Raw genomic sequence first — 25836 nt, forward strand, 5'->3', positions numbered from 1 at the left:
AGATTATTCAATGAAGAAAGCAACTGTCCCGTTCCCGCCTCCCGCCAAAAAGCCAAAAGCATAGCCTTTATAAATATTTTTTTGTTTTGGTAACACAAAGAGCATGCACAAAGTTAGTATTACCATATTAATTAATCTAGTAGACAATATAGAAAACGTTTATTTATTTTACGGATTTTTCCTATCTGTATTTATATCTTCGTAGTTACAAAACAAATAATGATATTTTAATTAAAAGTAATTTATATTGACTTCTATGAATTAAAGGTTATAAAATTGTTAATTTACATAATTTTATAAAAAATGGTGGTTTACGTTTAAATGGTAATGGTCACACTTTAATTTTCGGCGTTTGACGTTTAGGCAGGCTACTAGATTATTGCCCATTTATTACGTAAATCAGCGAACTAGAATTTTACATCATAGTCTGCAAGGAATACAAGCAAAATGCTGAAAGTAGCGACTGTGTTGAGGTTGCTCCCTAAACAGCCTAACCAGGTACGTCAGCTTGCGACGGCCGTCGGCTACAAAGAGGCACTAGTAAACGTGCCCCCGACAAGGCTCACAGTACTTGATAATGGACTTCGTGTCGCTTCGGAAGATTCTGGCGCCGCCACAGCTACCGTTGGTTTGTGGATTGATGCTGGTTCCAGATACGAAAACTCTAAGAACAATGGTGTTGCCCATTTCCTTGAACACATGGCTTTCAAAGGCACCAGTAAAAGGTCGCAAACAGACCTCGAACTACTCGTAGAAAACATGGGAGCTCACTTGAACGCGTACACGTCGCGGGAACAGACCGTGTTCTACGCTAAATGCCTCGCTAACGACGTCCCCGTCGCCGTAGAAATCCTTGCAGACATCATCCAAAACTCTTCGCTCGCCGAACCCGAAATCGAACGAGAAAGAGGTGTTATCCTCCGCGAGATGCAAGACGTCGAGAGTAACCTCCAAGAAGTTGTTTTCGATCATCTTCATGCTACAGCTTTCCAAGGAACTCCTTTGGGTCAGACTATCCTGGGACCCACCAAGAACATCAAGAAAATCTCCAAAGCTGATCTGCAGCAGTACATTAAGAATCACTACCTGCCTCCCCGCATCGTCCTCTCTGGGGCTGGTGGTGTTGACCATGAGAAACTTGTAGAGCTGGCCAAGAAGAGCTTCAGTGGATTGAAGAATGCTCCTATTGAAATTCCTGAGTTAGCTCCTTGCCGTTACACTGGCTCCGAAATCAGGGTACGAGATGACTCAATGCCTTTGGCGCATGTAGCCATTGCAGTTGAAGGTGTTGGCTGGACAGATGCAGACAACATTCCCCTAATGGTCGCCAATACTCTTATTGGAGCTTGGGACCGCTCTCAGGGTGGTGGTGCCAACAATGCCTCCTACCTGGCCCGTGCCTCATCCATTGAAGGTCTTTGCCACAGCTTCCAGTCTTTCAACACCTGCTACAAAGACACTGGCTTGTGGGGCATCTACTTCGTGGCTGAGCCCTTGCAGTTGGAAGACATGCTCTACAATATCCAGAAGGAATGGATGAAGCTCTGCACATCTGTCACTGAGGCTGAGGTTGAGAGAGCAAAGAACCTGCTGAAGACCAACATGCTCCTCCAGCTTGACGGCACCACCCCAGTTTGTGAAGACATCGGCCGTCAGATGCTGTGCTACAACCGCCGCATTCCTCTTCATGAGCTTGATGCCCGTATTGAAGCTGTTACAGCTGCAAATGTCCGTGATGTATGCTACAAGTACATCTATGACCGCTGCCCTGCCGTTGCTGCCGTTGGGCCCACTGAAAACCTGCCAGACTACAGCAGAATCCGTGCCAGCATGTACTGGCTCAGAGCGTAAATGAATTTGTAATAGTTTATTTTAGTATTGTTATTTAAATCAGTAAGATCGAAAACGCATTAAACTCTCACGCCCAAATGTCTGTCGTTTTATTAAAATAAAACACTCTGTCTTTGGTGGAATGTATTTATTTATTATAGGAGTATAAGTAAATACAATGTGTAAATAAACTTATTTGCCTCCTAATGAGTGATACTGTGTATTATTTTTATATCAATACATAACCTAAATGATGGTACATGAATGCTAGACAACAGTGCTGTTGTTGGTAGAATCACTAGGACTTTCTTCTTTTTTCTCTTGAACGCTGGAAACACTGGGTTTACGGACGGTGCTAGTTTTCCTTTTTGTCCCATATGGCAACACTGGTTCACTGTGGCTGATAAGACTGGCAGAGGATATGAAAACTGACACCTGTTCGGGCGTAGGACACGCCACAATAAGAGTGTCCTCATATGAATAACCAGAATTCGTCAGCAATTGCTCCATTTGTACGAAATATCCGACGACATTATTCTGAAACAAATACAGTGTTAGTGACATCGTAACGAAAACTTTGAGGAAATAAAATATACTAGATACAAGTATTTGGTATAGAACATGGTTTTTAGTCAATACCATACAATAAAGAATAATAGAACTACGTATAGGTAACTCTGCACCAAATAATCTCATTCTGCCTCCTTGGCACACGGTAAGAATAAGATTATGGCGAGATTATTGTATGAAGTGTCCGGTGTGTGGCTTGACCTTGTGGTCACGCCAGGTGAAATTGTTTTCACCTGTACTAAGAGCTTGTCCAGAAAGGGCGAATTCGCCGCGATTCTCTCGCGTGCACCGTTGCGTCCACAAGGTACGTGCCAACGCGCGTCTATAAACTCGCGCGTATCTCACTAGCCGCGCGTATCTCACTAACGCGCGAATCATTTCGCGCGGATCGTTTCGCAGCGAATTCGCCCTTTGTGGACAAGCTCTTAGTACTGACTAAATTCCTCCCCAAATGCTCGCGCGTTGGCACGTACCTTGTGGACGGAACGGTCGCGCGAGAGAATCGCTGCGAATTCGCCCTTTCTGGACAAGCTCTAAGCATTAAGGATATTGAGACCCTAGCTCGGCGACAATAGATGGCGTAAGTGTAGCCATGCCATTTGGTGATCGAAATTATTTTTGTCACAGATAAACTAAAATAAATGAGCTCTACACCTTTTTGCCACTACTTGAAGGTCTACTTTTTCATACAAATTCCATAGTAATTTTGTGTTTTGACGTTTGGTAAAAAGGAACTGATTTGACTAGTAGGAAACTAACCTATTACTTAGTTACCTATTCACTCTAGATAGGGAGAATGTAGAGGGGCTAGGTACGACGCTATCTGTCCAACAGTGTCCTGCGCACTACACCACGGCATTAGTTCAAATAGTCAAAAGTAAATACACAACAGTAAAAAAAGAACAACCAACCCTTATAGGCCTAAAGAGTATAAACTCAGTCTCCTTATTGGCGAGATAGAGTTGCATGGAGCGCTGCAGCGGCGCGAGGTGCGTTTTGATCCGTCTCTGGGCCTCCTTCACGACGACTGCTAGTTCCTCTGCCGTAGCCTTTCGCTCAACAGCTGGCGTGACTGCTTGGGCCTGAAAAGTGGCAATATTTAAGGAAATTTCTTATTATTAGCTTCCAATAGTGTTGCTTATCGATGGTAGCTTCTGACTGTTGCAAGAGCTATCTATAAACTAGTATAGGACAAACAACATTATGCGAAAAAATAAAAGGTCCCGTGCGTGTGATGTCTGAGGGGGGGGGGGGGGGGGGTGAGGTAAACCTAGCTCAGACGCTGGTGGGGAGCGGAGAGTTGCCGTTCTATACGTAGTATTATTCCTTCATCATCATCAGCCCATTAACGTCCCCACTGCTGGGGCACGAGCCTTCCCTATGGATGGATAGGGAGATCGGGCCTTAAACCATCACGCGGGCCCAGTGCGGATTGGTGGTTATTAACGACTGCTAATGCAGCCGGGACCAACGGCTTAACGTGCATTCCGAAGCACGGAGGAGCTCGAGATGAAAACTTTTTTTTGTGGTCACCCATCCTATGACCGGCCTTTGCGAAAGTTGCTTAACTTCAACAATCGCAGACCGAGCGCGTTAACCGCTGCGCCACCGAGCTCCTCCGAGTATTATTCCTTATTCTATGCTATTGTATAGATAGATATCCCTTGCAATAGTCAGAAACAATACTATGAATAGTACTGCTGTGTAACGATAGCATTGGTCTAAATGACCGACTAGGACTATTACTAGTATAGATGATTTTCAAGGTAATAGTAGCTTCTAACGGTCTCCGTAGTAGAGTGGATCCCTTGGGTTCACGATCCAGAGGTCCCGGGTTCGTTTCCCAGTGGAAATATAACACAGAAAAACACTGTGATCCCTAGTTTGGTTAGTACATCGCAAGCTCACCCGGTTGTCCTTAAGTAAGATAGAATAGTGTGTAGTACACACTAAAATTTATTTTATTATGGCAACACCGAATTCCATTCTTTCTTCTACCCTTTAACCATCATGGCGATGGGTGTTGCATTTTCCATTTTTGTACATTTTATTTAAATACAGTCCATTTCTAAATATTCAAGCATGTGTTTTTACTTATATTTAACACCAGCGACGCACATGCTTTTGGTCCTTCGAACCTTTTTAGTTATTTTGCATTAGTTAATTAAATTCAGTGCGCGAGAAGATTTCCGCGGTGTGATACTCAAAGTGTATCATGAGTGCTATTGACTCGACACCTCCGGCTTCTTCGAGATCCCTGCGGCGGGCGACTTCGCTGCATGCGCAGGAGACCTAAGTATCGCCTACATCGGTGAGCTATACTCCCGATGCTCTACAGGTTTGTCGCCATCCATCGGTGAGCCATTCTCCCGATGCGCCTGATTACTGGCTAAACAAGCCGCCAGTGAGCTATTCTCCTGGCATCTCCATAAAGTACTACGGTTAAAGTTCGTATGTGCTAATTTAAAGTGTTCAGTGAACGTATTTTCCCCTTTTGTGCTATTGATAAAAGGTGGATAATTTTTATACTGCATGATTCTATAAATCATCAGACTTTTTACGTTTTGTGCTATTGACAAAACAAACTTTAAATTTCACGTTTTGTGCTATTGACAAAACAAACTTTAAATTTCGCGTTTTGTGCCATTGACAAAACAAATTTAATTCGCATTTTGTGCTATTGACAAAAAGTGGAACATTTTTATTTCATCGGACTGCATGATTCTATAAATCTGCAACGCCATTTTAATTTTACCTATTATTTTTACAATCTGTGTTGAACTTTGCATTTGTTTTATTTGGTTGGCAACAATCGCGCAACCATAGTGCAAAAATACAATAAACATTTGTTTTTAAACACGTTTCGCTATACGTAACGTACCTTTTCCGATTTACCGGTTTTTTAAAACTTACATTTTATATGACTTTAAAATAAAAATAAAAAACATTGACATTCAATTGTTTGCGTTAAACGGAACGTTCGAGTGAAGGAGCGAGACGACGACATCAAGACGCTGCGAGAAAGAACGAGCTGCAAGATTTAGTGACGTGTGTGTTGTGTCTTTCGTTAATTTGCCCCCGCGCAACCGAGTTTCCGGAAGCATTTCGGCTTTGTTAGCCATTTTGTTTTATTATTGTTATTCTATTGTTTTATTGCGTGTTAACGTATTTAAGAATTTTGGAGTTCATATTGTTAAAAATACTGTTTCAACTGTTTAAATTTAATAGTTCTATTGCAATTTGTTACTGACGTATTTGGGTGGTTTCAATAATGGAGCAAGGAAGCGATTTAAAAGGCCTGGTGGCCTCCCGAGGCCATGTAAAGAGTTCCATAACTCGCATGTATAATTACGCACGGGAATTACAATCGGCGCCAGGTAAAATTGATTCCTATATAATTCAGGAAAAGCTCAATAGGCTAACCAAATGTTTCGATCAGTATATTGACTATAACCTACGAATTTCCATTCTAGATTCAAATGATGAGAAAACGGAAAACGTGTTCGAGGTTGAAGGCCGATATTATGACACCGTAAGTATCTTTTCTAGATGTCTAGAAAGCTACAAAAAAGAGGATAGGCCTCCAGCCAGACGTCTTCCACCGATTGAACTCCCAAAATTTTATGGTGAATTAAGTGAATTTCACAGTTTTTATAATCTATTCAAAGATGTTATAGATCAGGACCCCTCTCTGTCGCCGTGCGACAAGTTTTATTATTTGAGGAGCTTGCTTTGTGGCGAAGCCCACAATATTATACAACACTTGACACTTACAAGTGAAAATTATGCTGTTGCCTTGCAGTTGTTAAAGCAACGGTTTGATAATAAAAAGCAGGTGGTTAATAATCATATTGTTGCCATTTTGGACCTGCCTGTACAAAGTAAGACTTCTGCTCCTGCTCTGCGAACCTTGGTCTCAACTACGAGACAACATATAGGCGCTCTTAAAAATTTAGATGTACCTGTGGAATCATGGGATTTGATAATAATTTCCATTTTACAAAGGAAAATTGACCAATATACACTGCGAGCATTTCATTTAGAAAAGCAAAGTGACAGTAATTTGCCTAACCTGAAGGATTTTTTGACCTTTTTAGATAACCGGGCAGCAGCTCTCGAGACCCTCGGAGAAAGCGCGCCAGCATCTTCTGTGCGCCGCAACAGCCTAGTAGCTTCAAAAAATAATGCTAATAAAAATAATAATGATATCATAAAGCCCATTAACTGTAAGTATTGCAACTCACACAGTCATAAACTGCATCAATGTCCAAGTTTCAAGCTTGTTGAGCCCACTAACCGTAATGAGTTTGTTTGCAAACATAAATTATGTAAAATATGTCTTAATGAGCACCTAAATAAAAAATGTTTTTTCACTTTTAATTGTGCTAAATGCAAGGGTACGCACAACACTTTGTTGCATGAGGACGTTCCTCAAAGCAGTGAGCAGAAAGTCAGCTTATTAGCTAATAAAAATGATAATGTCTTATTGCCCACAGTTAGGGTTAAATTATACAATAAGGACGGGCTGCCAATTTACGCACGTGCTTTACTTGACTCAGGGAGCCAAGTCTCATTTGTTTCTTCTGATCTTGCTGATCAAATAGGTTGTAAGTTACAGCCTACTAATGTTAAGGTTACAGGTGTGTGTGATGGTTCAAATATTTCAACACAACAGACCACATTAGACATCAATTCTACTACAAACGATTTTAAAATGTCATTGACTTGCCATGTAGTAAAAAATATTACATCTGACATGCCACAGTTTTTGGTACAAAAACATAAATATCATTTTCCATCCTATGTTAGGCTGGCAGATAATGACTTTGATACTTGTGACAAGATTAGCATTCTCCTAGGTTGCGACATATTTTTTCAGGTTCTACTTCGTGACCAGATTCCGGTTGTGCCTGGGGAGCTATTCCTGCAAAACACACGCTTCGGCTTTGTGGTCGCCGGGAGGGTTCCTGCCTACGCACCTACATCTTCATGCTTGGCTTCTAACTTTTGCACAACGCAATCTAACCTCTCTGGCACAAGTAACGAATTTATTCAACCTCATTGTCACTTAGACAAAATTGTTTCACAGTTCTGGCAAACAGAAAAAGTACCTGAAGTTTATACTGAAGGGGAAACTGAACAACAGTTAACTGAACAAATATTTAAAGAGTCTGTTGTTTTACATGATGACAAGTTTGAGGTGGCTTTACCTCTCAAACAGGATATTAATAAATTGCATTTGGGTAATTCTCTTTCATGTGCATTGAAACGATTTCATAACTTGGAATTAAGATTTAAAAAGGATGACACTTTATTTCAAAACTATAAAGCATTTATTGATGAATATGTAGATTTAGGCCATGCCAAATATATAGATGTGTCTGAATATAATTTGGAGGATCAGGCAGTGTTCTTTTTGCCTCATCATCCAGTTTTCAATGAAAACAGTTTAACTACAAAATTAAGAGTAGTATTTGATGGTTCAATGCAAAGTTTGTCTAAAATTTCACTTAATGATGTCTTATTAAATGGGCCTGTTGTGCAGAATGATCTATTTAGCATTCTTATATTGTTTAGACTTTACAAGTATATTTTAAATTGTGACATTCAAAAAATGTTCAGATGTATAAACGTGACACCATCACACCGCCAATTGCAAAACATATTGTGGAGGCCGGCTTCAGACAGTGCTATACAGTGTCTGCAACTTCAGACTGTCACCTATGGTCTAAAAAGCTCCTCATATTTAGCCACGCGTTGTTTGGTTGAGTTAGCTAACCGGTATAGGGATCAGTTTTGCCTGGCTTCCGATGCACTATTGCATAAAACTTATGTTGATGACATTTGCTTATCTGATAATGACTTAGGTCAACTTATAAAAACAAGGGACGAACTTATTCAATTGTTAAAAAAAGGTGGCTTTTCACTGCATAAATGGTGTGCAAATGATAATTCATTGTTACAGGACATTCCATTAACTGCTCAACATAAAGGTGATGTTCATTTTTCAGAAAAAGATAACAGTGTTGTCAGGAATTTAGGTATAAAATGTAAATTAGATGATGACACACTTGTAATAAGTTCTCCTGAACAAAATTTATTAGATAAATACACCAAACGTGATGTATTATCATTTGTGAGCAAAATATTTGACCCATTGGGACTGGTTGGACCTATTGTTGTTAAAGCAAAACTTCTAATGCAGCAAACATGGCTGTCTAAATGTAATTGGGATTCTCCTTTGCCTGACCAGCTCAATCAGGAATTCAAAACTTTTGCTGACCATTTAACTAAAATGAATGATATTGTAGTTAAAAGAAATTTAAACACTTGTGAAGCCAAGTCAATTGACATCATTGGGTTTGCCGACGCTTCTAATAAAGCCTATGGCTGTTCACTTTATATGAGATCTGTTGGTGTCAATGATGAGGTTACAGTGAATTTATTATGCTCTAAATCTCGGGTGAATCCTATAAAAGAGTTGAGCACACCTAGATTGGAATTAAATAGTGCATTGTTACTTGCTAAATTAACTAAAAAAGTGTATGATATAATAAGTCCGCGATTTGATGTTAATGTCTACCTATATGTTGACTCACAAATTGTTCTGGCATGGTTAAAAACCAATCCTATAAAACTCAGTGTATATGTGGCTAATAGAATCAAATGTATTATTGAGTTGACAGGGAATTTCTCTTGGTATTATGTAAATACTTCACAAAACCCAGCTGACTGCCTGTCTAGAGGCGTAGAACCGCATTTATTACAAAGTCATGATCTTTGGTGGCATGGTCCCACATTTTTAAGCCAGCTGGATTTTAATCCTGTGTGTGAAAATGTGAAGTTACCTAAAGAAATTCCAGAATTAAAAACTTCACATGTAATTTCAATAACTGAGGACTTACCATTGTTTAATAATTGTTCAAACATTGATAAAATGAAAAGAATTGTTGCATATATCTTTAGATTTGTTAAAAATTGTAAAAGTAAGAAAGAGGATAGGATATATGGTAATTTAATGCCTAAAGAGTTGGACTTTGCTTTAAAAATCATTCTTAGAAATGAACAAAGAAAGTTTTTCAGTCAAGAAATTAATGTTTTAAAATCTAAACAACCTTTATTGAAGTCCAATCTTAAAGCGTTAAATCCCTTTCTTGATAACATGGATATACTCCGTGTAGGAGGTAGGCTCCATTATGCTGATATTCCATATTCAAAAAAGCATCCCATTATATTGCCTAAAGGTTCTAAAATAGTTCATTATTTAATTAAAAAGGAACATGGAATATTATTGCATGCTGGACCCAAGCTTGTTTTGACTAATTTAAGTCAAATTTACCACATTGTAAATGGTATAAGAGAAGTTAAGCATGTCTTGCATAAATGTTTAATTTGTTTTAAGTTAAAGGCTAAGAATGCTGAACAACTTATGGGTTCACTTCCATCTGACAGGGTCAACCCTTGTAGAGTTTTTGAAAAAGTAGGTATTGACTATGGGGGCCCATTTAATGTAAAAATGTTACGTGTTAGAAAGCCAGTTATACAAAAGGCATACATACTTATTTTTGTTTGTTTCATAACAAAAGCTATTCATGTAGAATTATGTACTGATTTAACTACAGATTGTTTTCTAAATGCTCTTAAGAGATTTATTTCTCGAAGGAATAAACCTTCTATTATATATTGTGATAACGCTAGTACCTTTAAGGGAGCACAGAACCAATTGTATAATTTGTATAAGTTGCAGTCTGACACAAATCACAGAAATGCTGTTGAATATTTCACAGCTGATTCAGGCATTAATTTTAAATTTATCCCAAGTTATTCACCAGTTTTCGGTGGTTTGTGGGAAGCTGGCATTAAAAGTGTTAAGCATCATTTGAAGAGAGTTGTGGGCAATACTGTTCTCACATATGAAGAATTAAACACGGTCATTATACAAATCGAAGGCATATTAAACTCTCGTCCTTTGACAGCCTTGCCAGCAACTGACTCCAATGAGATGTCATATTTAACACCTGGTCATTTTTTAACAGGTGCTCCATTAACTTCTTACCCTGAGGGTGATTGTACGACTGTTCCCATTAATCGTTTAAAGTTTTGGAGATTATGCACCCATATGGTGCATAACTTTTGGAAACAGTGGCACAAACAATATATCATTCAATTACAAAGTAGGCCTAAATGGAGAAATGTTTGTAATAATATTAAGGTTGGCTCTTTAGTCATAGTTAAAGAGGACAATGTAGCCCCACTGTTGTGGCCCATGGCTAGAGTAGTAGATGTTTTTCCCGGGGCTGATGGCAAAGTGAGAGCACTTTCCATTAAAACTTGTAAAGGTTCTATAGTGAAAACTAGTATTCACAAAGTATGTATCTTACCTATAGATAATGAGTAAGAATAATTTTAAGTTTAAAACAAAAAGAACAAATAATTTATTTTCAAGTTTATATCAAAAACTAGTTGCTTATTTTTCATCATAATTAAAAAAAAAAAAACAATTTTGTTCATCTTTTTACTTAGTTTAAACGTTTGTACTTTTTAATCTTTGTTCTTTTTGCCGTGTTGCGGAATATGTGTAGTACACACTAAAATTTATTTTATTATGGCAACACCGAATTCCATTCTTTCTTCTACCCTTTAACCATCATGGCGATGGGTGTTGCATTTTCCATTTTTGTACATTTTATTTAAATACAGTCCATTTCTAAATATTCAAGCATGTGTTTTTACTTATATTTAACACCAGCGACGCACAAATAGAAATAGTTTATTATGATCCATGCTTCGAATAGCTACTTTAAACTGCCAGTCCCGGCTACTATATACTTAAGTAAGTATATAACATAACATAACAAATACTTTAGTGCACAAACAGGAAAAAACAAAATACAAAACAAAAGAGAAATAAAATGAGTACAATAGGCGGCCTTATTGCTAAGCAGCAATCTCTTCCAGGCAACCTCATTAGTCATTATATGAGCCATGTCAGGGACCTGTGATTCACCACCAGGTCCTCATTCCGTCCATGTGAAATTTTCGATCTATATCTTCATTACATACAACTGATTGGGCCCCACAGGGTCGTCGACGTCGAGGTAGACAACGACGACGGTGGAGGGACGAGGTGGACGCCTTCCGGCACACCTGGCGGAACGATGCCCGGGACAGGGAGGGTTGGAAAGAGAAGGGGGAGGCCTTTGCCCAGCAGTGGGACATTGAATAGGAAAAAAAAATATCTTCATTAAGCCGACGCCGGCGCCACCTATCCGAAATGTAGAGTACTACTATTTCTTACATCATAAAAAAAATAGATATATTATACCTTTTCCAAAAACGCAATGACGGGCCCAGCGAGTATCTCTGTGGCATCCTTGATAAAAACCTCACAGCAAGTCTTCAGCTGCCGATCGACCTCCTTTCTCGAATCCAATAGATGTTCTCTGACCATTGGCGTACCTTCTAATAGAAACTCTAGTAACGCATTATTACTGTTTAAGGAAAATATCTGCTTTGGTTTCTGAATAAGCCCGTACGCTGCATTTTTCATGTTACTGAAATCCAGGGTCGTTTCTTTGATGACAAAGTCTACTTGGAAAGGGGCTATTTGCTCTCTTAAAATGAGTAAATGTTTTATTTGGAACAGTTCGCCGTCGATGGTTGTTTTGGTGGCCGATATCTGCTTGGCAGCGTTGTCTATGCTTTGCACGCAGAGCGAGATCGCTTCCTGTGCAAGGCCTTGGAACACTTTCTTTTCTAAGCACCTGTAACCAATAATGGATATTTGTTTAAACGAAATGAGTTTATAAAGTCATTTTGATGCAAATTATAATCATGCAAATTAGAACGACCTCCGTGGTCCAGTGGTTGAGCGATGGGCTTACGATCCGGTGGTCCTGGGCTCGATTCCCGGTGGGGACATATCACAAAAAATACTCTGTGGTCCCTAGTTACAGGCTGATCATCTGATTGTCCGAAAGTAAGATGATCCGTGCTTCGGAAGGCACGTTAAGCCGTTGGTCCCGGTTACTGCTTACTGATGGAAGTAAGTAGTCGTTACATGAGCCATGTCAGGGGCCTTTGGCAGCTCAGTAGTAACCCTGACACCAGGGTTGATGAGGTTGGTACTCCACCTCACAACCCACACGATAGATGAGAAGAGATGCAAATTATTCGAATAATAAGTTACCAAGTTAAAAATTGTTTCGTCTTTCAAACAGGCCATATACAGGGCGTTAGTGACACCGTACCGATTACTGAGCGAATATATCTTTTGCGCTTTTTTAAATTAGTTTCAATTAGTTACATACTTTTGCGATGGAAAATTCCACTAAATATTCATTCAAAACTAAGAGCTGAAGCATCCCTCTCAGTATTCGGTACGGTGTCACTAACAATATTCTACTACGTTGTATCTGTGCAGGTTGGTGGAGTAACAACCAGTTTTCGGTCGGCGGGGGAGGCCTTCGGTCGGCGCTCGGCCTTTTTTCTCTACATAAACAATAGTTACACCAATAGAGCCAGAAAAAGGCCGCGAGCGTTTTCCTGGTACCACATGTCGTACAGGTCGGCGGGGGAGGCTTGCGGTCGGCGCTGTGTCTCTACATAAACAATAAATGTAACTCACCTATAGAGCCGGGATAAGGCTGCGAGCGTTCTCCTGACGCCCGGGTACCACATGCCGTGCAGGTCGGCGGGGGAGGCTTGCGGTCGGCGTTGGGCCTCCACGTTGATATTGGCTACTTCTTGGCTGGTAGCTGACACGTCTGATACCATGGAGTTGCGGGAGTCACTGCGTTTCATTGCTTGCTCTTGTATCGATAGTGCGATTTGCTGTGGAGAAGGTTCACTTAATTAAAGCATGGAACAGACAATAATACTCTACATATAGAAAGGACACTGTCACCACATCAATATTAGTTTAGAGCGAGCTTTTCTTTACTTTTGATGGGTTTGCTCTTGGCCTCAGACTTGCCCGAATGCATTGACGAGGCCTAAGATGGAGCGAGCTCGTTATGATCATTCTAATGAACATCTGCTTTTTTGTAATTGCTCTATGGAAATTTTAAGTGATTTTATGTCTTGCTTTTGCTATTCTACATTAACCTCGTAAAGCCGAGGTTTCCAGACACCATAGTAAAACAATGGAGTTCGGATTTTAAAAGAACTGTCGGCGTTACGACTATAAGGCCATATAAAAGTAAGTGCGCAATGGCAACAAAAATGTCAAGTAGCCATATTCTTTTTCATTTGAATAGCTTCAATTTGCAAAGGGCGGTCCAAGAGACTTGGTGACGCTCGATTGACTGAGGATATGCGAGCAAGATGCAGAGCATATTTGTTGTTCGAGACCTACATCCCAACAGGGGATGAAAGGATTATACATAAACAACCTATATAACGTCCCACTGCTGGGCACAGGTCCTCCCCTCAATCAACCGGAGGGGGTATAGAGCATACTCCACCACGCTGCTCCACTGCGGGTTGGTGAAGGTGTTTTTACGGCTAATAGCCGGGACCAACAGCTTAACGTGCCCTCCGAAGCACGGAATCATCTTACTCTTTCGGACAATCAGGTGATTCAAGCCTGAAAAGTCCTTAGCAAACAAAGGACAGTTTCACAAAGTGATTTCGACATTGTCCCCATCGGGAATCGAACCCGGACCTCCAGATCGTGAGCCTAACGCTCTAACCACTAGACCACGGAGGCTGTTAAAAAAAAGGATTAGAGAAAAGAAAAAGGATGAGAGGAAAAGAAAGGATTATAAGAAGCTTCAATGTACAACCCTCCCACCTCCATCATCTCCAGCTTGTGCGGGTAGGCCAGGTCCCCGGGCGCGGGCCGGTACAGCAGCACGTCTGCCCGCAGGTGCACGTGTGCGCGGAACACCAGCCGCTCCTGCGCGTCCTGCAGCAGCGCCCGCGCAGACACGCCCAGCGCCGCCAGGGTCGCCGCTGCGGGCACGGGGAACTAAATTCAATATATTTCTTCTTCGTAGCAACAACTTAACGTGCCTTCCGAAGCACGGAATCATCTTACTTTTTCTGACAATCACATTATTCAGCCTGCCATGTCCTTGCCAAACAAAGGACAGGGTCATAAACTGATTTCGGCAACGTCTCCTTTTGGAATAGAACCTGGACATTCAGATCGTGAGCCCAACGCTCTAACCACTAAGCCATGGAGACTGACGATTCTTCAGTTAAATAGGAGCTCAAAATGGCTCTTTTGTCGAATGGCTTTTTTTGTATATTTGAGGTGGTGTCTGAATGTTTTAGATTCACAATTAGACTTAACAGGTGGCATTGAATAACAATACTTACGATCATTATTGACTTGTTCTTCAATGACCTCGACTCGTAGTATGACGCACAGCTCCGCGAGGGTCTCCAGGTGGTTGATGTGGATGATGTGTGGGCGCAGTGTCTCATACAGCCCATTGCATAGAGACTGCAGATATTCTCTGGAAAATGGAAGAATTGATGTCGATTTTGTGTTTCTGGTTTCTTATATAAATATTTTATTGCTACTTTATTTGTATTTACAAATACGTGTTTTGTTTTTGTAGGCCTTCATTTATTAGCGTTTCGACCAAAATGTAATTGTTTATTTTCTTAAAATGTATCATTTCCCACATCTTATCTTATCTTATTCAGCCTATACGATCCCACTGCTGGGCAAACGCCGCTTGATTTTAGAAGTCGAGGAAGACCGCGTAAATGATGGTGTGATGACCTCAACGCTTATCGGAAGGATTGGCCGGAGATCGCGCAAAGTCGAGAGGAGTGGAAAAATCATTTCCCACATATAAAAAAATATACCTACCAACAAAACGCTGTTACAGTTTCTGCCGGTATATCCACAATGAAAGGATGTAGAATAGAATCAGGGATACCCAAATCTGGAACCCAGGTGACTATGCCACGGAACCCAATTTGAGAAACACTAGAATAGATACTGACTCTAAAGCCGCAGAAGTCTGCGCAAAGAAGTGCGAGTAGAGCGCGCACTCGTCACTGCACGCATGCGCCAACAAGGAGCAGGCGGTCCGCAGCAGCGTGCAGTGGTCCCGCGGGTGCCGGCCGCCGGCCGCCGCCAGCGCCGCCGCCACGGGGGCGCCGGCCACGCGGGCGCGGCGAGACGCGTACTCCCGCTGGATGTCCGAGAGCAACGACGCGTAGCTGGAGGGAGGAAAGATTACGTTCATAAACTATTAATTACCTGTAGCATGAAATAGGCTAGTTTCCTACTAGTCAAATCAGTTACTTTTTACTAAACGTCAAAACATGAAATTACTATGTAATTTGTATGAAACAGCACGGTGTGACTTCATAGAAAAATGCATAATGTCGGACTTATTATTACGTTATTCTTGTTTAAAATTCATAAATAAATTAAATAGAAAAAATAAAATGTTTTTCGTTAGTTTTAGATAAAACTTTATTTAGTAATCAGAATTTTATAATTTATCTTGAACCTAGTACACGCCCCAATTGGATAAATTCTGACTGAATTCGGACTAGGTACTTAATAAGGACAGATCACTGACACCTGATAACTGTCAGAAAACATTTTCTTTTAACTTATTTATGCATTTGACCAAGAAAAACCACGAAAACGTAATAATAAGTCTGACAAAGCACAAAATTAAAAAGCAAGAAAATCCATGTTACTATAAGCGAATCTCCTTAGTCAATAAAAAAAATAGACGACGGTAACATACTCGGTATTTTTCTCAGCTCGTTCTTCAATCTCTTTGATAACCATTCTCAGTTTAGGGGCGGCAGCTTGGAACTTTCCGAAGTACACAGCGTAGGCAGTGTCCATAGACTCCTGATCAGTCGGGTCCTCCTCTTTGGGGGCTAGTACTTGCTCTGTGGCGTGGTTCAGCACATGCGTGACGTAGGAGCGAATGAGCGAGATAGCGCGGTTTTGTAGATGCCGATATTTAACCAGGTACGTGTGGGATTCTTTGTAGTTGCCCTGGAAATGTAATTAGATTGGAAGGTCGTATCTACATACATAAGCACGTATCTATATCATAATTATGGGTAGTCAAGGGGTACATCCATCGCAAGATGAACTAAGTACCCAAACCTCACGAAGCTTTCTGTTAGACCAACGCAACGTGATAGGCGGTGAGCCGTATCGCCACCGCGTCCCCGCATTTTTCTTTTTAAATAGTAAACCTAAAATGGTGTAAAATAGTAGAACTAAACTGCTCATCCCATCACATTCCACCATCCATAATGACCATCTCTAATGGTCTAGCCAACTATGAAGACGGGTACCGGGGTTCAAACAGGCGTTCCCCGTTTCAGAATAAAGGTGTAAAAGAGGTTTTCTTTCCTTCCAGACTAATTTGACCAAAGCATTCAGTACAGAAACTGATCTGGTTTTTGTTTATTTGTGCTACAATATTAATTAATATTTTGATATACATAAACAGCCTATATACATCCCACTGCTAGGCACAGGCCTCCTCTCAATCAACCGGAGGGGGTATGGAGCATACTCCACCAAGCTGCTCCAATGCGGGTTGGTGGAGGTGTTTTTACGGCTAATAGCCGGGACGAACGGCTTAACGTGCCCTCCGAAGCACGGATAATAATATTTCTATATAATAATAATAATATAATAGATAATATTTTGATATAATTATTTGATATTTATAACCATACTTACATTGTTTCTCATGTACTCCAGACAGTTGTCTATTTTCGCGAGTACAGTGAAGAACGCGTCGCTGTTCACTGACATGGTTGTACTGTTCAACCTTTGTGACAAATGTTCAACTTGTGTGAAGTAGTGTAGCCTCTGTTTTATATCTTCGCCTGAAATGTGATGGAAGATATTGGAGTCATATGAATAGTAAATGCTCATATGGGAGGCATTTGTCCATCAGTTACACAATACACGGGAAGACAAAGGAGAAAAATGGCATTAGATCGGGAACTGTGGTGCACTCTTGGGGAGGCCTTTGCTAAACTGACACATAAGAAAATTGAAAATGAAGTTGGCAGTAAACTAAAAAATACTGAAAACAGTACCAACCTTACAAAGGCCGTAACATACAGTATTTTCTGTTGAAAAGCAATTTCACACAAATATATACAAAAATAAATGCCAACAGAATAAGTTTCAATGTTAAATTAACCCTTTTTCAGACAAATACCATGGGTCATTGATGGTTCATAATAGATAGTATGACATGTTGGAATTGGAACGTCCGTAGACGTTCTGTCCTTGAAAATGTTAAGTGGCGTGTGCCTATATTTGAGTAAATAATCTAGTATAGAAATTGAACCACCTTAAGAAAAGAAATGATGAGTGTGTACTATTTAAGGAATATATATAATTTATGTAAAAACGTCAGAAATAAAGGCTTATATTGTTGTATATTATTACACAATACAGGCAAGGCAAGAAATGTATAACTTTACCTATACTTGACAGTTTATTTTGGTCCGCTAGCAGCTGCTCACTCATATTGTGCAGGGCATTAGTCTTGTTGGAAACCAGCTCGTACTCCTCAGTCAGTCTGTTCAGATCCGACATTGTATCTGTAATCTGGAGAATGGGATTTTGTAGGCAATTGTTAATATCAAGTACCTGTAATATTAAGTACCTATTTTATCTATCTTTATTTTTATAATTTATCTATTGAACAAAATACACTATTAGTATAGCCAGAGGATGTATAGAGCACACTCTACTATACTGTTGCATTGTGGGTTAATAAAGATTATAGATAAATTATTTAAGCCTAATTTTCAATTTTGATTTTATTTCTATAATTATATTCTAGTTACCTAAACAATTATGTTATATTATAAGGAATATTTTGAACATAAAAGTAATAAAATTTTGTATTTTTTTAATAATAAGTACCTTTAATTTTAAATAATTTTCTTTACAATGTACCGTATCTTTATTATTAGAACACATCACAACATTGTTATTTGAATAATTTTACCACGTTTTTGTATTTTATGTGGAGAAAAGCTGGTATTATATAAAACTGTTTGTATACGTATAGTAAACGTAGTAGAACACCCGTAACCGTGTTTGATTAGTTAACTGCTAACGTACTGTAAACCATTTATATTTACCACACTTGGAACATGTGAAAGGTTACGGGAATGCAATCCCAATTTAGCGGGATCCTGATCTTCCGAGATTTCGTCTAATTTTTCGGGATCAATCCCGAAGTATAATATAATGAGATCCCATAATTTTTATTTTAATATTTTATTATATCTGTTGGAGTTCCTTTTATAAATAAATAAATAGATATCTTGGCAAAGTCTGTTGCCAGATTTTCAAGCCACTGATGGCTTTCATACTAAAATGAATGTACAGGCATTTGTCAACGTTTATATTTTCATAGATTTTTAATAAATATTCTTTTCATATATTGAGTTTTCAGTTGGTACCACACTGGTTACTGTTGTCTATATGCCATTCTTATGACTACGAATGTCATTACATTTACCTGATTAGTCAACGATACACATTCATTTCTCCGGTCCTCCAATTGTTTGTAATAAGCCTCATACGGAGCATCGTCAGCTTTCTGACTGGTCTCATACAGGTTCTCGTACCAATCCAGGAAATCATATGTTGTGTCGACTGATAGGACTGTTTTATCAGCATCTACGTCGGACATTTGTGGTTTGGGCTGAAATTAATGCCATTAAAATTTTACAATGTCCGTCAGTCTGATATTGATTGCCAACTGTAGTCTTTTGGAACTCATTAGTGAAAAGTAACATAGTTCAATTCAATTTTTGATTTATGGCTTCTGTGTGATTGATCACAATTCCTACCTACCTACCATAGTTAAAGAAAATTGTGATAAGGCATAATAAACACAATATTAGTACTAAAACTTCTGCCCATAAAAATAGTTCTGCTCATTCATGTTACAAAATGATATCAAGTGGTAACACTACGAAAATAATTTGTCTTATTCTCTTGACTGCTGTATTTTAGTAATAACATGAACTTCCTGAGCCATTTAGATAAATAATGAAAAACTTTCTTTGGGAAAACTGATATGAATACTAAAAAATAAATACTAACAACTTCATAATCCGTCGAACCACCGAGTAATAACGACTCCAAATCCAGGATAGCCTCTCTCTGGTCCGCTGTAAGAGGTGCGAGAGGATTCTCTGAAGCCTCCCATTGTAGCAACTTGCTCTGAATCTCTTTCAACGTCATATTATCCATGTTTTTAGAAGTAATAAATTATTACTGCGCTACGCTTGCAGTCGCCAGAGCAATGCAAGCTGCCTGGCTGACGTCAAACGTCAAGTCAACGTCACGGTGACGTTTTCATGTAACATAGACAATCCCTATTACTTCTTTAGATTACATCTACGGGATACAAAAATCCATTATTTTGTAATTGTTTTGTAATGAATAAACTTTACGAACGTTTTTGTTTTGTAATAATAAAATTAAAATACAGTTGACTCCATTTCAGTCATAGAGCAACACGGGCCTTTTCACATAAATATGTTCAAGGCATGAACATTTTTGTGTATGCAAAAATACAAGTTCAAAGGTCTAGGAAGGTCAAATCAAATGTATATCATTTATTTCATCCTACGAGATTTGGAGAATAGTTAATGGTAATCTATTAATAACTGTATTTCTGTATAAATTTTAGACAGACAGCGCCTTTTTGTAATATTATATTATAATAGTGACATCTAGCGTCCAGTAGCAGAAATTGTATTTAAACTTATATAAATCACGCCATCTATTAGCATATATTGATAACATCTTGTCGCGTAATAGGCTGTAAGCTGTAAAAAGGTAACAAGTACGATACAGATGGCGCTGCTTCAGTTTTACATTTACTCACTAGATGGCATAGTTTTGTTTTGATCGAATAAAATTGGAGCATTGTTTGAGCAATACATTCACATGGTATATTTGAAAATCTATTTCGTAGTCTTTTAGATTAACCTCAAGATAAATACAGTAATATATCTCGCAGTTTGCTTTATTGTTTCGATGTCTTGTTTCTACGGTACCTATCTACATATGAGAGCCCTCAGCGCTTTCCATTTGTTTGGCCAAGTGTATTTGCGGCAAATCTACAATAAGTCACGTTATAATAAGATGCCTAGATAGGTACATAGAAAATGCTGCTAGGTCAGTATGCTTTACTTTTCCAAATATCTTCCGGAGTCGTAAGTCATTTGAAAATTTATTTTGGTATCAATGGATTTTTTACATGGGACTTTAAACATAGGTGGCGAGGACTGGGTGTGTGTATCTATACTATATTGTACACCTCTGCCTACCTTTTCGAGGATACAGGCGTGATGCTGGATGCGTATTATGTTGGATTTTTTACAACTGCACTTAGGTCTTAATGCAGTTTCTGTGACAATAATTTATTTTGGTAATTTCTTCATTCATAATAGGTAATAAATCGTTGTGGGTAAGGGTAAGGCGATGAACAGAAACAAAAGCCAATAATTGAGTAGTTTTGCATTTATTGGGTATGAGGAACCTTTCTGGTCAACATAAGCTACAATGGACAATTTCTGTTTATAGTATATTTACAATTTCAGTATCATATAATATAATTCATATCTAGGTCTAGGGTAATGCTTTTAGGAGTAAATTACTGTATATTCACAATAATTACGAAGACCTATAACAAAAATCATCTATACACATAGTAGCGTTGTACAAAATACTACTCTATAAGTAAAATAGTCACTCGAGCCGCTAAGGCGATCCTCTCTTACTTTGGCTTTCACGGTCCTTTACATTACACTCCTTGCTTTCAACTCTTTCACACAGCCGAGCCATACGCTCGAGGTCCACATCTCGCCAGCCACTTTGTTCGATTGTTTACAATAAACGACAAAGCTAGTTTAAATACAGCGAATATTTAACTTATACATTTTAGATATATCTCTGACGATAACTGCGGATACTATCCTCTCAAGGCCACCATGGAACCTTCTTTCTCAACAATCTTTCATATGTACATCATTCCATCTCACGATTCTATTACAACTTGTACTATATACAAACAATTTAATCGTTAAAAAAATACAATGTTAAATCGCTATTACCTCTAGTATCGATATCATAGGGTTGGAATAAAAATAGTGTTTTTTTTTTCAGCTTCAGCGTGCAAAATTTACTAAAGCCAGCGATCGCACGAGGCCACACTCTCGCAACGATTCTAAACTAACGACTCTTTAGCAACGCTAACATCGACTGCAGTAACGTACATTCAAACACTTATAAGCATTTACCGTTACAATTAAAATTATGTATAAACTAAAATGTAACTCCACACAACACATTCACAACTCTGCCGCCGACCTAGTCTCGGCCGACTTGAGGAACAACACTTGCAATTTACTCGGTAAAATTCGATAAATAACTTAAATTATATAAAAATATAGAAAATAAATTAACACACAGTCATTGTTCAATGCGCAGGAATATTCAACTATTTCATTACAATTATTATAAACACACGTCTTACAGATATCTTAATTGGAATATATTATGTGGATATCGATACCTAACAATTAAAACTGAATAGACAAACGCATACATGAAACATCAAGACTCGTTGCTGAGATGCGTACCAAAAGCGTGGCAGTTAGCACTTAATTCTGCACCCTAAATATTAATTAACAGAAAAATATAATTTACGAATCCGAAGCATAGATAATGAGGGCGCCGGGCGAGGGCCTCTCGCGGCGGCGGCGCGTGCGCGAACTATATAGACACTGTGATTTATATCGATAGCGAGGCTGCGTGCGCGGCGCGGGCGCGCAGCTTCCCTCGGCGCTCGACCGCGTTCCACTCGTTCCTTGTTAACCTACGAATTAACATAGCACAGCCATAGTGACTCCCTGGGTCCCGCGGTTCGGCCGCGGCGGCTGGGGTCGCGCGCCGAGGGGGGAGGGTGGACTCTGCCGGTTGCCGGCGGGCCGCGGCGGCGCCTACGACACGGGCGGCTGCGGGCCCTGCGGCGCAGGCGGCGGCTTGGCGCCCGCGGCCGGCAGCTGCGCCAGCGTGTCCTGCGACGCATGCGCGCGCAGGTATGTGTTCTCCACCTCCAGCTGGTTGATCCGCTCCATCAGTTCCGCGATGCGCTCCTTTAGGACTTCCACCTCCTCGCGCACCGCGAACATCAGGTGGCTCTTAACCAGATCCTGTAACAAGAGGAAAATCACTTTAGACATTGATTGATGAGACGACACAGATATATCAATTGAGAATTGGTGTCACTGTAAGCCGACTTCATTCTTTTGCAAGAAAATTTCAGTTCGAAAAGGCCAAGACGGCCGTAACGAACTACTTGATGAAGACCAAGTAAAAACCATCAGCACTTGCAGTTGTCCAAGAGGCCGGAAAGTTAAAATCACTGAAAGGCACCACTAAACACACCTGTGGAGCTGTTGGTGCGTTGCAGGCTCTACATAATTAATTTCCATTAATATCCAGAATATTCCGCAAAACATTTGCTGTTGATAGTATTGATAAGGCAAAGGTCTGAGTAGTATTTATTACGAAACACTTGCACTGGCCTAATAATAAATTGATTAAAACGCATGATTGGCCCTGATCACGACTCAAACGTAACGAAACGAATTTACGAAACGCGCCGACTCTGAAATAATATAGGAAACACAACGTACTTTTGGATTAGGCACGACCACGTAACAGGGGTCCTTTTGTCCCTTCTGTCTGATCTCGTAAAGGCAGCCATCTCGTGGTTGTTGCACAACGTCGATCATGGTTTAACGAGAAAAACAACAAGTTTCAGGGTCACTAATGTAGACGGTATGTGTGTAGCCGACGGCGGCTGAAGTGCGACTGGCGAGGGCGATAAGGCGCGGGAGTTGCGCAGGCGCGTCCTAGCAGGCGACTGATGGTCTGCGCGCGCGGTCGCCCTATATAAAATGGCGGCGCGCACGTCACCGCCACGCGGCAGGCCCGTGCAGTACGAGCACCCTCAACAACACAACCTACATCGATATCAATAAGCTCTTGTTTTCTCTAACTTGTTTTCGTTATACATGCGTTCAAAAATCGCGCGATACAGCTGACACCTTTATGAGTTCCGCTTTAGGGAAATCTGCAGTGCGAGTTCATGATTAAATGTAATTACCAAGATAGCGTTCTTGAGAAATACTTTCCGCAAGGCGACGATTTAATGAACGAATAATGAATGTACTCAGAATAAATCAAGAGCTGGTGAAAATGCATTAGCTAAGAATGTAAGCAACGTCGGTGAAATGATAAATCAATCTGGTTCAGAAAATCGACAAAATCTAGTTCAGAAACCATAAAAACAAGCGGATACGCACAGAGCGAACGCATTCGCTCTACATAAAATCGGGGCAAATAAAAAGTTTTCCACGTAGCTCGCCGCTGTTGCAGATATCGTATACAAGAATTTAGCGTACAGTTTGAAAAAAATACACGATTGACAGTATAATGAAGTATTCATACGAATCGATGAAAACACAACTAAGTAAGGAGATAAATCTAAACAGTGAGCTAATATTAACATTGACGAAAATAATTCCAAGGTTCAGCTTGTTGTCGATGCCGTACGAAATGTTCATAGCTCTGTGGTAGGAGGTGTTTACAATGAACGAGATGCCGGACCGTCAATTAAAATTAATTTGTCCATTTTCGCTTAATAAAGAAAGGGCTGCCTAAAATAAAACCACGTGCAATTACACAACATTTGAGACAAACAACAAATATTTCTTGGAATGTAAATGGTGTAATAGATGAGTGGAATATACCGTAGAAATTCACAAGCTTCAATACTATAAATGAAACTAAAGAATTGAGATTCCAATGATAATGCACCGCAGGAATGCGGATGGCAATTCCAGAATTAACGTTGTTGAACAGAAAATTTTATTCGACGTCAGAGTGATATAAATGACGTTCCAGGGAAGTAATTACCGCACTTAACTTTAGTTCTTATAAAAATAACGCATACGTTCTTCATGTTATCGCGCAATTCTGCAGTTTCTTTGATTTATTTTTGTTCTACGCCTACATTGTTAGAGGAATGTACAGTATTGAAAATACACAGGGCCTTTTAACGTATGGATGAATCAGAGGGATGCATTGGGAATCGTCCCGGGATTTTGGTGTGGGGGTTTTGTCTGTTTATAATTGGAACAGCCAGGCTAAATTTAGGACTTGATGAGATCTTATAAGTGGGTTTGCGTGGGTGCGACCTTCAATCAGCGGAATGAATTGCACCAGTTCAGTCCAGATTTCATTAGAACGATGCCGGGCGCCAATAATATACTCGCTCAACTTGCGATATTGGTATTCAATTGGCGCCTTCGCTAAACGCTGGACGAATTGCGTCAACGACGTCCTGTGTTCTGAGTGTATAACAATAATTTGGTTATAAGAGGTACTGGTTTGAATTGGTCAGGTAGTATTGTAAACTTTATTTTGATAATCAATGATAGGTAACTAAGTTGTTGTCGCTAAAATTACAAGATCAAATTCGGCTTAAAGATTAAGAAATGATAAAGTGTTGTATTCAATAAAATTGAAACAGCAAAACAGGAAAGCGATCATTAAAGTATCACCTATACTCATAGCTGTAAATTAAACACCACTTATCAAATTGTTGGCGCACGTATTGTTAGGTTAGTGGGTAAATGAGATAACAATGAAGAGCATGAAAACATGTCACTGGCGATAACGTTTGACAACCGCCTGTATGTAGCACCTGAAAATATCACCTCTTTGGTTAAAGCCCAGGTTTGTTATGTAATAATACCAAAACTAAAATATGCTTATGCTGGGTATCTTTGTTGTATTGTTTACAAATAGTAATCCATCTTGTCGACACGACGGATTTTGCCGGTTGACTTCAATGACAATAAAACTCTGGAAGACTCGTGTAAGTCTTATCTTACACGTGAACATGAAAGACAAGGGCAACACGAAAACAAATTGAGCAGAAACAATTATGGCTATCAAGAGACAATTTAGCGAACCCAATTTCAAAAATAGCTTCCGTGGCGAAGGCAACTGTATTGCATTTCTGAGAGTCAATAATGAGTAAGACGAGAAGCTTATTTATTTATTTATTTATTTATTTATTTATTTATTTATTTATTTATTTATTTATTTATTTACTTTTAGGAAGATTAACAGCTGAATAGTACAGTAAATATAATCATTAGTAACTATATGCTAATTACAAATCTCCACCTATAGGTTTCAATATAGTTATTCTATAAAGTAGGCTAATGAAATTAACATAAAAAGAACGTTAATAAAATAAATTTCAAACATGCGTTCATAAAAGAGACAATAACAATCACAAACAGTGCCAGTTTACTCACTTTATCTATGCAATTCACTAAGTGATGGTGTTAAAATAACCTTGT

At 39.4% G+C, this 25836-nt stretch overlaps 4 protein-coding genes across 7 annotated transcripts in view; 2 read left to right on the top strand and 2 right to left on the bottom strand.

Annotated features, from left to right (window-relative positions):
- The first annotated feature begins 337 nt into the window (after positions 1-337).
- Positions 338-2044, top strand: LOC126372179 (mitochondrial-processing peptidase subunit beta). The gene has a single exon (XM_050017837.1). The coding sequence runs from the start codon at positions 448-450 to the stop codon at positions 1849-1851; it is 1404 nt and encodes a 467-aa protein (XP_049873794.1). The 5' UTR covers positions 338-447; the 3' UTR covers positions 1852-2044.
- LOC126371889 (conserved oligomeric Golgi complex subunit 3) lies at positions 1964-19707 on the bottom strand. The gene is made up of 12 exons (XM_050017300.1): positions 19487-19707; positions 18897-19082; positions 17845-17971; positions 17087-17235; positions 16125-16384; positions 15364-15582; positions 14725-14864; positions 14195-14355; positions 13028-13233; positions 11726-12164; positions 3312-3482; positions 1964-2367 (listed from the first exon to the last, which is right to left on the bottom strand). The coding sequence occupies exons 1-12, from the start codon at positions 19634-19636 to the stop codon at positions 2098-2100; spliced, it is 2478 nt and encodes an 825-aa protein (XP_049873257.1). The 5' UTR covers positions 19637-19707; the 3' UTR covers positions 1964-2097.
- LOC126371796 (uncharacterized) lies at positions 5519-11119 on the top strand. Of its 3 annotated transcripts, XM_050017166.1 has the most exons (4): positions 5520-5777; positions 5874-5932; positions 6498-6626; positions 7280-11119. In XM_050017166.1, exon 4 carries the CDS (start codon positions 7886-7888, stop codon positions 10796-10798), a length of 2913 nt encoding a protein of 970 aa, XP_049873123.1. In that variant the 5' UTR covers positions 5520-5777; positions 5874-5932; positions 6498-6626; positions 7280-7885; the 3' UTR covers positions 10799-11119. The 3 variants fall into 3 exon arrangements, with proteins under 3 accessions (XP_049873114.1, XP_049873123.1, XP_049873132.1); XM_050017157.1 differs by having other exon boundaries at positions 5519-5777; positions 6498-11119; XM_050017175.1 differs by lacking the exons at positions 5520-5777; positions 5874-5932 and having other exon boundaries at positions 6504-8315; positions 9050-11119.
- A 1189-nt stretch (positions 19708-20896) lies between the features above and the next one.
- Positions 20897-25836, bottom strand: part of LOC126371861 (protein bunched, class 2/F/G isoform-like) — a 141729-nt gene continuing 136789 nt past the window's right edge. For both annotated transcript variants that reach the window (XM_050017261.1, XM_050017253.1), the window contains one exon: positions 20897-22608. In XM_050017261.1, the coding sequence (XP_049873218.1) occupies positions 22396-22608 (213 nt within the window). In that variant the 3' untranslated portion in view covers positions 20897-22395. The remainder of the gene's footprint in view (positions 22609-25836) is intronic.

The sequence above is a fragment of the Pectinophora gossypiella genome, chromosome 2 (assembly GCF_024362695.1).
Source record: "Pectinophora gossypiella chromosome 2, ilPecGoss1.1, whole genome shotgun sequence".
In the NCBI taxonomy this organism is placed as follows: Eukaryota; Metazoa; Arthropoda; class Insecta; order Lepidoptera; family Gelechiidae; genus Pectinophora; species Pectinophora gossypiella.